Source organism: Bombyx mori, chromosome 4 (assembly GCF_030269925.1).
Source record: "Bombyx mori chromosome 4, ASM3026992v2".
NCBI lineage: Eukaryota > Metazoa > Arthropoda > Insecta > Lepidoptera > Bombycidae > Bombyx > Bombyx mori.
The window spans coordinates 12,427,876-12,439,995 of record NC_085110.1 but is presented as its reverse complement, the minus strand read 5'-3'; the positions used below and the strand labels follow the sequence as shown (position 1 = coordinate 12,439,995).

Sequence of the window (12,120 nt, the reverse complement as noted above, 5' to 3'; positions counted from 1 at the left end):
TTAGCACGTGCTGTTAGCGTTCGCCGTCACATTTACAGCTCTTGATATATATCTGACGCAAAAGATATAATGTTGTCATCCTGCTAACAGCTCTTTCGATGCCGTATCCTCTCTTACTTTATTCGAATCGAATTTATCTAAAAAAGTGTATTTGTTAAGGATTGTAGCCTTTATTTTTATGTTTCGTAAGTATTTGTCAGTAATTAAGTACAAATTTGTTAATACTAGTGGTCCCTCGGTAGTCGAAATTCGACTATAATTAATTGAAATTATAAGTTTGTACACTATTATGATTCTATTGTCAAAGATTATTAAACTTCTATAATCACATGGCGGATGCATGGACGAAATCAGAAGGCGCATGGCTGTCACGAGGTCGGCGATGGACGGGCTGAGGAAAGTATGGAGAAATAGAAACATAACCAAAACCACAAAGATCAGGCTCGTTAGAACACTAATATTCTCTATATTTGTATACGCTGCTGAGACGTGGACCGTGCAAGACGTGGAAATGAAGAAAATAGACGCTCTGGAAATGTGGTGCTGGAGAAGAATGCTTGGAGTTTCGTGGACGACTTTCGTACAAATGTCTCGATACTTCAGGAACTCGGCATCAAGCAGCGTCTATTTGGTATAGTATAGTCTCGAATGGTGAATTTCTTCGGACACGTTTCGCGACGAGATGGCCAGTCCATAGAACGCCTCGTTGTACAGGGAAGCGTTGATGGTATAAGACCGCGCGGGAGGCCACCAATGCGGTGGACCGACCAAATTAAAACTGCAGTGGGAGGTCCCCTAAATGAGTGCAGTAGAATGGCCTCGAGCAGGGAGAGATGGCGCGACATCGTGAGACGCATCAAATCTGCCCCCTCCAACACTACATGACGATCACGACCACTCTGTCAAGAGTGACACGACTGAGAAGGAGAAGAATCACAGAATCGCCAAGACTACACTTTAAACAAATATTAATAAAGACAAACAATATATAATCTATTCTCAATTTGACTACAGACTATAAAGCAATAAGAAAAGTTTGACATTAAACAAATAGTATTCATGCGTGTGTGTGTCAAATACATGGTAGTATGTGTAACGTTTTTTTTTATTGATTTAATGTATTTTTTATGCCAAATTTTAAAAAATATTAACTTTCTACACTCCTCCATATTCTCTATAAGTGTGGCAAACTTTATATTCCTCCGTCCGCACAATTTTCGTAAAAAGGGGAACAAAGTTTTTGCTTCACGTACTAATATATAGATTGAGCAAAAAACAAACCTCATGTGTTTTAGTATGAACATACGTAAAGTTCAGTTCTTGTTCGATTCTATTAAGCAGGCGTGGAGAATTCCGCAGCCGCGGAACCTATTAAGTGCCGTAGCGATAGATTCGTAGAGTAGCGAAAATAGCACGTTAACGGGAAGCGTCCTCGGTGGCGGTCCCGGGCGCCTCCGGGAACCGATAAAGGGTGTCGCGAACTCCGGCGCAATAAACCCGGGACACGCCGAGAGAGCGCGCCTCGTTAACTTCAGCACTCGTAAACATCATTCCGGGAAACAATTGTGAACTCTATAGAGTGTAGATTAATATACGGAACAGAAAAAAATTATTAAAAAAATATTTTTCCAGTTTTATTGCATTGAAGTGTTATATCACACGTCTTAAATTAGGCATAATTATAAGATTTATTTTCAATGAAAGCTCATTATAGATTGGTGTTCATTAGTAGCTGAGATAGAATAGACATCTAGTGGTTACAGGAGCATCGTAATACCAATACCGCCTTCGACCACGAGTCAGTCAACTGTTGTACGTGCAGACTCAAAATATAGTATACCTACTACCAACACTGAATGAATTACATGGGATTTCTTTTTTTGACAAAGTGTTGTTATTTTTTGATTCTTGAAACCCCTTTTCAACGCGTGTTAAGTACGTTGGCTTATTTAGAAACGTTAGTGCCTACGACCACTAGGGCATATTTGTATCTCATGACAAAAGCACATCGGGAGTAGATCTATGAACACATAAGGCTATGAATACGGCCGCGTGAGAGGCAATTAAAGTCGGATCATAGATTTTAAAATACAGAAGTGTCATCGATCTTATAGTTTTTGCGTAACCATCAATGAAATAAGTAAAAATTTAAACATAGAACCGAAAAACGGGTTCAGAAAAATTGGCGATTGAAGATTCAGCACAAGCAACAGACCCTTCTGATTCACAAAAAAAATTTACGAATGATGACCAGTATCGCATGTGTTGTATTAAAGAAATTGTAAATAATGTTTTTAGATTGGAATAAAATGCACCTAATATGTATGAACGATTTGAAATAGTTAATTACTTTCGTTTCTAAAGCGACGTAGCTCGCTCGCATTTCTTCGAAAACTTTTATTGACGACGTCCCGATGGGAGCCGGCCAATGACGCTTCTCGGTATATTCGCTTAATCCGAAACGATCGTACCTACCGGGGAACAACACTAGTTTTACCAAAACGAGAATGCGTCTCGCAATTTCTATTTGCACTAACTTAAGTATCGTTTCAAGGGAACTTGTTTCAGTGCATTTTCGCTGTTAAGCTAAAATTATAATATCATTTCTTTGTATGATACGTATGTTCGATTTTAGAAATAGATCGTGTTGTGTTTCCTTCTGGGTTTTCCGACCTCTTTCTGACTGCTCGGTGACATATATATATTCGATCTTGGAAGAATGGGACAGCTTGTTCCAATAGAGATATTGATTTTTACTGGTGGTAGGACTTCTTGTGAGTCCGTGCGGGTAAGTACCACCACCCTGCTATTTCTGCCGTGAAGCAATAATGCGTTTCGGTTTGAAGGGTGGGGTAGCCGTTGTAACTACGCTTGAGACCTTAGAACTTATATCTCAAGATGGGTGGCGCATTTACGTCATATATGTCAATGGGCTCCAGTAACCACTTCACACTAGGTGGGCTGTGAGCTCGTCCACCCATCTAAGCAACAAAAAAAATATCTCAAAAAAAAGTCTCACCACTTGATAGATTCTTGAACTCCTCATAATTCCAAGAGATATAGTTCAAAACGCTTCTAACAAAAAAAACTAATTCTTCCGCAGAGATCCTATGGAGTTAATGCTGATGGAACAGCAGTTACTTCGGACGCCGCTGCGGCTGTACGCCGGGGCGGGTCCCGGAGACGAGGAGGCAGAGAAGCGCGCCGCGTGGGCCCGCACTCCTCCCGCGCTACAGCTGTTGGCGTTGGGAGGACGCGCGTGGTCAGGCTGGCCGCAGCCGCTTGCCGTGCCGCCGGACCTGTGGCTGCAGAAGCCCCCCGCGCTCCGCTACTGCCCCTACCCCGCCCCCTCCCGGTCCGACCATCCACCATCTCCGAGACACCCCATGTGAACTCTTGACGTGTTCTCTGTGAAATGCAATATGGAAGGTCTACGGAGCCCGCGGTATTCGAATGTAGTGCCGTGACGTCAGTAGCTCGGACATCGTCGAAGACTACATTTTATTCATGACGTCATTGATGACGTAGCGGTACCTAGGAAATTGTATGTATAACTTTAGGCGTTGTCTATAGTATTAACTAATTTACATGGTTCCTACCACAAATTGAGTAAATGATTCCAACTTCTTAATGTAAACTAATGTAGGTATATAAAAATAGTTACCTGCTGATTAGTTGGTTCGGTTCTTAGATTTATGTATTTTCGTGTATTTTGTAAATGACCTGTCTATTTAATTGTTTACTGTATATTCCATGTCTGATACCAAAGAAGTCTGAATTGCTTAAACTGTTCAATAAATAAAAATAAGAGAAATATAAAAATAAAATGTACAATAACATATAAACGGGAAAGCGCTGATAGTAGCAGAGAAAGATTTATAGCAGCAAAGAAATAGCTGAAAATGCACAAACAATTCCAAGGGAGTATTTTTGTTAGACAATCCTTTGTCGCAGTCAAATCAATTTAAATCAGTAGCAAAAGTAACTAATGCATCAATAAAAACAAATGAAAATGATATACGCTTGCCACACTTCACTTTGCAAGACTAATTATTGTCTTTCAATGTCTTCAATCGAAAAGGTCATCGTCCTTTGGCTGAATTTGACGTAAAACCACAGACAGTAAAAAATAAACTTAATTTATCTGTCAAGAACTGCTTAAAACATTCCATATGGTCCATCTATTGCCAATAACTACACATTTAAATTATTAGCGTATCATATTCCTACTACATATAAGCATAAACAGTGATAATTTCATCTAATATTATAAATATACGATTGTATATTAGGTATATAGAATATTAATATATAAGATATGTATGTATGTAATGTATGATGATTTAATTAAATTATTTTTGTAGCGTTTAACACTGTAAATAGCACACGTAGACATTTATAATTGAATTCGTATAGTTGAAAGTAAAGGGTAGCTCGCATTGGCTCTGTTTTATTCTATGAAATGAGAAATGTAAGAATGAAATATAGATTTACCATGAAATTGACATTTGTTATTTTTTTAAATGCATTCCTAAAATTATATTTATGTAATAAATTGAAATATTCATTTGTAGAAGAACTAGATACCTACAAGACACCTACAAGACGACAAATTGCGACATTTTTTTTTAAGAAAAAAAATCTTTTATATTCTATGGCACACGGTATGACGTCACGACTTTTGACGTTATGCTAAAGTAAAATTAAATTTTAATCGATAACAACATCGATCAATATGAGATACAATGTTTTCTTGCAGGCGTCGAAATAAAATTTGATTTTATAATAATAAACAGTAATTTATTTTGTTCTAAAAAGTTATTAATAAACTTTACTTAAAACTACTCTTGAAATTGTTGATTACCTTAATATCTGTTCTGTTCACCAGCAAAATAGAAATTATGAAATTATGTCCGGGTAGATTATTAAACAAGTAAAACAAAACGAATGAAACTCATTGAATAGTCGTCGGTCACAAAATATTCGAGAAATTTCGAAGGGCAAGGTGGCCGCTATCACGAATCAATCGATCCTTCGAGCTCGTATCTGTTGTGTTTATGGACCATCGCTTAATACCAGATTTGTCGACAAATTTACCATTAGAAATAAAAGTGTTCTAATAATCACCAAACATGACTAACTTTTGAATTTATATTAAAACATCAAATTTCTTTCCCAATGTGACTTTTCTAAAGCTCCATATTAAAAACCATACACATCTAAATACATATGTATTAAATCGTTCTAATTAAAATACATAGATGACAAAAACCGTATCTTGATCAATTATAACAACGTTACAATTTAAGAAATAACTGAAATAAAAATTGATATACGGCTTTAAATATTACTCATTTAAGTTTGATGAACTAAAATGAAGAATATACAAAACTAAGAATAAAGATCCTATATCATAAATATGTCACGGAGCCCATAGACACGACAAGGTACCGTCATCCACCCAAAGATATGAGGTCGAAACTGGATTAATCGGGAATCTACTAACCCACTACTTGTTTTGCAGCAGTAATAAGCATAGGTAAAAAGTAGTTTATAAAATCAAACCGAAAAAAATATTATCTGATATCAATAGACAAAGGATTAAAAAGTGTAAATTGTTTCTTAATTTTTTAAATTCCATTAGCCGGTATAAAATATGTAGCAAAAAAAGAACGGAGAGCCCAGTACTATTTTCTTGTACAGCAACACTTAAAAATAATATTTTTACCTGAATACATTGTAACACTGTAAGAGTCAGCTGACGTACTGTAATAGTCAGCTCAGAGATTCAATGTCAAGCATATGTGATCAACTTAATGTACTACTTTTGACTTCCATTCGTATTGATTATTGTTATTGTATTGTAATAACTAGTGCGGAATTAGATTTGAATTCGAATAATTTGTATTTGGTTTTCAATCAAAACAATTTGATTTGTTGTTCTACGTTTTTTTTAAACAGTATTATAATGACATAAGTATCAAGACTATTTTAATCCTGCTCGTTGTACGTTAGTAATTTAAATGATAACTTGAAAATATTGTTGAACAGATCAGTGTGAGCGATCCTCGAGAGTAGCAACACATATCGGGGCTCCGCCCTAATATAAGTGTCAATAAATAAAAATCAAACGACTTAAGATGTTTTATTTTATTAAATTTTAGTGATATAAAACAAATATTGAAATTCAATGAATCAGTTTCACTATTTTATTATCTATAGAGGCAGTGTGCTCAAGGATTAGACCCTCGAAGTGGTCACGGAGATTATATCAAACTGAATGTCGTCACCCATCCTGTAAAGAAAGCTGAGATCTAAACCCGACATTTCAATTCCATTGTGTAACAGTTCTCTCATTTTTTGAAAACAGAATGTATGATTCCATCACAGCAGTAACACTAGTTTACTACCAGGAATCTATCAAGAAATTAATACCAGGTCAAGCAATTATACGTAGCTTCCAATTACACTACAAAAGTGGCTTGCACATTTTGTCAGAATTAAGCATGACTTTTCTTCGAGCCAACCACAGATTATTGTTGTGAAGAATTAATTGTCACGAACCTGTCATCTCCTTTTTACTAGCTCTCATCGGAGTGGAGTTCATCATTATTCTTCAGCCAGTAAATATTTTTAAAGTAATTCACTTAAAAGAAAAATACAACAATAGACATTTTTCTTTTTTTTAAACAGTCATTTAATATTACAACTGCCATACTTTCACTTGACTGAACCATAGATTTAAATGTTATTTATTTCTATACACACCTCATTGCTGTTCGTCATTTGTCTAATTCGTCATAGGCTAATTAAATATAACTGTTTATATATTAGATAAATGACAAAGTCTCTACTTACGATAGAACATATTTATATCAAAATCTAAATTTCGAATTGGATTCTTATATAGGATTAATTTAACATCGAATTAGATTTTTTTGTATTGCCTCTGTAGGCAGTCTAGACGGCGCACCTGATAATAAGTAGATTTCAGAAGTGCTAGGGACACAGCCAAGCAGGTGTCTACTGCAGAAAATATGTGTAGGAAATAAAAGTAACCGAAAATCAACAGAATGATAAAAATCAAAAAGTGTTGACAGCTCATAGACAAATCTTTTCTCATTTTTATGCAAATATGTATAATTATAATTCTGTGGAGACGCACCTAACATTTCCTCGACCTCGAATACCCTTTAAACTGGCGAACAATATATTATCGTCACACTTTTATTTTCCAACTTTATTAAGTGTCATTAGGCATTATTAAGCGCATACATCGATGATGATCGACCTTCCGTCCGTACGTACGTAATTGCTGCCGATGTAAGCGGCCTACAAATTGAAAGCGGCCGCCGCCCCGGGCGAGTATTGATGGATCTGCTGCCATCGGGAAATTATAGCCGGCCCTTGTGACAGCTTCGCAAATTGTGCGTATAATTCTAGTAAATAATATGGCACTCGCTATAAATTCGAACCGAGCTTAGAAGCTTCGAACCGAGGATCTAAGTACACGTCTGACGTCTCGCGTGAGCACGTGTGAGCGATGAATACGAATTCCGCGCTGTCATATTCATAGTTTCAGCTATCTATGAGCCGCGGCCTTTTTATCTCCACTGTGTCAGTATAATTAATATATTGTAATATTGTTTAGAATTAGAATTTTTATGTCATATTAATTGAAAAGTTATTTGTATTGTGGAGTAAATAAATGTAATTATTATTTGTATTAAACACTGCCTCGCCTGAGAAGACGGCAGGACACACTCCGGCGAGGTGGGCAACAATCGGCCGGAGCGTTAGGGACTATTGGGCGAGAAGCCGGCGAACTATACGGGCATTGTCCAGGTAGACCGCTTTTTGCATTTGGGCCACCACCGACTTTTTGTTGAGAGCAAGCCTCTCGAGATATTTTGAGAGGCTTTTAGGGACCAAACCATTCACCGATACAACTACCGGGATTATTTCTGTAGATACCACCCTCCACATTTCGGTCACATCGTGCGCCAGGTCCAAATATTTGGTCTTTTTATCTGCAATATATATAATAATAATAATAATAATTAGCGGCAATCTATTTTTATATAGTGTTTTTAAAAAAAATGTATTTTTAATATCTTTTTTAAAAAATATTATGTAACTAATAAGATTTTAAATAAATATAAATAAATAATAATAATAATTTTGGTTCTCACCCAATAGCCCCTAACGCTCCGGCCGATTGTTGCCCACCTCGCCGGAGTGTGTCCTGCCGTCTTCTCAGGCGAGGCAGTGTTCGATACACATAATAATAATAATTATTATTATTAATACACATAATAATTATTATTATTATTATTATTTGCCGTACGGGCGCGCGTTTATTGTGCTTCGTTCGCTTTTGTCCGTACGTAAGGCATTAAAAGTGAAGAAATAAACCGCGACCGAGTGCTTTGCAGCGCAGATCGGCACATAAATTAGCGAGGATGCATTCTGCAGACACCGACTGATTGACTCCTTTCATTACGGTCTCGTATTGTTCCGTGCCACAGAAAAATTGCGCATCCTTTTAGAATCCCAACACATTTCATAATTATGGACTATTGTGAAACAGTTGGGACTAATTCTCCCGAGACGAACACTCGAGAATGAGCGAGATGTATTGACCCGTGTGAAGTCAAGCCTTGATCTTTTAATGGTTGGCGTTGATTAGTTTTCAAGGAAAACACTAGACCGAAGAAAGCTCTCGGTGAATTTAATGTCCTCTCCGGGCTCCTCTCGGCGCGTTATTGTTCAACCGTTTTAGAACAAATAGAAAAATATTTTCTTTTCAAATTTAGCCATGGGTTAGGTCCACAACGATACTCTGAATAACAAAGGTTGTTGTTGCCAAGCTGACTATGGAATCTATTTCAAATGTATGTAGGTTTGTTTGTGAAAATATATGCTATATTTTTTTTTGGATGAAGCATGAATTGTTTTCTTTTCGTTACAAATTCTTTAGTGATGTATTTTAAAACATAAATCGAGCACTTGTAGTATCGTGTAAGAGTTTCTATACAATACAATGAAAGCTAACGTAATTTAGCGTACTGGATCGTGACTGAATAACTCCAACGTAATCCAATCACGAAATCGCAAAGAGAAACGAAAAGACAATTGTAATATCGAACCGACGTCAATGAGAGACAATTCGCTGGTCATTACCGAAGACACGTTTCCATCAATCGAGGAAGTCTGTCCGAGCGAGCCGCCTAATCGGATTCCCGTGCCAAACGTTTTTCTAAGTCTCTGTTGCAACGGTTCTCGTCAGTCGGATGCGTCCGGCGTCAGCTGCCAGCTAATCGGATAGACAAGTAAATAGAGGAGGGCTAATCGTCGCGTCCAGAAAAGGAAACAACGTATTACCATGTCGTACTGTTTCTAACAATTGCTTTGTTGCGAACGAACGACGTCCCGTGATTGACGCCGCGGACAGCGAATGTAACTGCGATTCTGTATTGTTCAATGAATTTCGCTCGATATTTTGTTCTCTTAAATAAATTGTAATTTTATTTTTTCACTAGGTGGTGGTGGTAGGACCTCTTGTGAGTCAGCGCGGGTAGGTACCACCACCCCGCCTATTTCTGCCATAAAGCAGTAATGCGTTTCGGCTTAAAGGGTGGGGCAGCCGTTGTAACTATAGGTACTTGAGACCTTAGAACTCTTGTCTCAAGGTGGGTGGCGCATTTACGTCGTAGATGTCTATGGGCTCCAGTAACCACTTAACATCATGTGGGCTGTTAGCTCGTCCACCCATCTAAGCAATAAAAAAACGTCACGAGGTTTGAGTCTTAATTTGCAATACGAAAACTCGAAGGCTCGCCTGCGCACAAAATTCATTATTAACATGATTTTTCGTATCATTTACTCCAACCCGTGCAAGATTACAATTCACCTTGCCAATGCTACTCAAAATCATGAAGGGTTTAGTTGGAACATAGATTTTGTTATTCCTTTTTTTTTGCACTAGTAGGTTAATTGTGACTTCAAAACGTGAATCGCCAACGTTGAGATATTACATGAATCTCGGTTGTATTGTATCGTCGATCGACCGACCAACTCACTCTTTACACTGGAACATTCGTCTAATAAATAAATAATAATGATTGCTTCGTCTGACATATAGACAGAATGATAGCATCCACAACAAAAGCCAATATAACGAGTGTATACAGAAATATAAAAAAAAAAAAAAATTGTTAGTTTGTTTTTTATTGCACCAAGTTATTCGCGGTGGAAGTGGTCCGTGCAGATATGCTTGCATAGTAATGCAAACAAATGTTTCCTTAGACAAATTGGTAGGTACTTGCTTGCAAAATTTTAACTCAGCATAGCCACATCGCTCGATATGTGTATACAAGCTATCTTCTACTTTGCTAGAAGCTAGTACTAGGTCCATATTCAAACAGCTCATAATTATAGCCTTTTATAAGTCTATATTATTTATTATACGTATACCTACGTGTAAAGAAAAACCTTCATAGTCTAAAACTCTTTAGTTTTTTAAAAAGTTTTTTCTTATATGCCATTCAGTGAAGTTTGACATTCAGTAAAAAGAAAGTTCAGTTTGTTAAAAATAATATTTTTTTATTAAATTAAGAGCTTTAAATGTTGTTTTCTCATTATACACATAACAGAAAACGCAATTAAGTCTTTTATTGTTTATTTATTCTGGAGTACCCAATATCATTATATACGTATTACTACATATTATAAGTTTGTAGCGGGTAGCTATTATCAAGATATTTGACAGATGCCTGAATCTCGCTAGCGAAATTATCAATACGAAATTGCATTTAAACAAGTTCCGAACAATAAACATCAGTCGGTCTCTGAGTAATTTCACTCGCTCGGTGAATGATCTTCGTTTTGTCGTATCACCACCAAAAATCGATGTAATACGTTTAACAGTTAAAAAAGTTTATCCTAATTCGCTTTTAATTGTAACACTAAAACGTATAAAAGATCTCTTTAATTCGGTCTGATGAAACAAGTTAATACTAATAATAATAGGGTGGCTCTGATTGACGAGAGCGTTGTTGAGGGAATGATTGCGGTCTGGAGGCCGGCGTGGAGAGCTGCTGTCGGTACATCGTGATCGACAGACAGGCTAACAGCATGCAGTCTGATAGCTGATGCAATTTACAAGTGCACCCAAACTGAGTGACAATAAATTAAGGAAACAAACTACTTTAACAAATGAATGAATGAATGAATGAACGAACGAACGAACGAACGAACGAATGAATGAATGAATGAAAATTCTTTATGGCACAAAAATATTGTACAAAGGCGAACTTAACGACATGCAGGCGTTCTCTTCCAGTTAGGCCTCGTTGATGAAGTGAAAGATTCAAGAAGTGCGTAGCTGTGATTAAGTTAATACATGGCGATAATTTAAAGAATTACAGTAGAGATGAGTAAAATGAACACTAGGTTATAAATTACATTGCCAAAACAAATACATAGATACATACATACAAAATACATAGAAAAGAAGTAGTACATATCAAATAAAATTGTTTGTCTCATAAACACTTTACAGCTCTAGTTTCGGTAGTTAGTTAGTGTCGGAAATTATAAAATGACTGTAAATAATGACTGACTTGTGTAGTAGTTAGCGCCATTGACTGTTCCGCTGGGGGTCGCGAGTTCGATTCCCGTATCAGAGTAACATTCGTGTGATGAACAGGTTTGTTGGCTCTTTGCCTGGGTGTCATATTATCTATTTAAGTATATGTTTAAACGTACATAAGTATCTATGTCAGTCTCTGGTGCCCATAATACAGGCAATCCTAATTTAGGGCCGGATGACCGCGCCTGAGTCATTCCCAGTTATTTATTAGTTATTTTTATTATCATAAAGTGCGACAATAAGCCGTAATAGTAGTTTCAATTATTATATTTTTTTTCCTATCTAAACTGGTGGCCTTAGAGGGCTATGTCAGCGTAACCAAGCGAGGGCGGTTTCAATTATATCCACGGCTCGCGGTAGCCGAAGAAAATACTAAAAAATCTATTACTTATGTAATGAGCACAATATACCAACGAATAGCCCCTTAGTCACATGTGACCATATAACCTGTAAAATATTGGAAACGT

General features: G+C 36.8%; 1 protein-coding gene and 1 long non-coding RNA gene across 3 annotated transcripts in view; one reads left to right on the top strand and one right to left on the bottom strand.

Moving 5' to 3' along the window:
• The window catches only part of LOC101738629 (T-box transcription factor TBX20), an 83,000-nt gene extending 79,195 nt beyond the window's left edge, over nt 1-3,805 (top strand). For both annotated transcript variants that reach the window (XM_012694453.4, XM_004930909.4), the window contains exon 6: nt 3,104-3,805. In XM_012694453.4, the coding sequence (XP_012549907.1) occupies nt 3,104-3,392 (289 nt within the window). In that variant the 3' untranslated portion in view covers nt 3,393-3,805. The remainder of the gene's footprint in view (nt 1-3,103) is intronic.
• A 2,327-nt stretch (nt 3,806-6,132) lies between these two features.
• On the bottom strand, nt 6,133-6,706 carry LOC134198805 (uncharacterized). Its single transcript, XR_009973008.1, has 2 exons — nt 6,565-6,706; nt 6,133-6,295 (listed from the first exon to the last, which is right to left on the bottom strand). It is a non-coding gene; the product is annotated as an uncharacterized LOC134198805 (long non-coding RNA).
• Nucleotides 6,707-12,120: the final 5,414 nt, after the last annotated feature.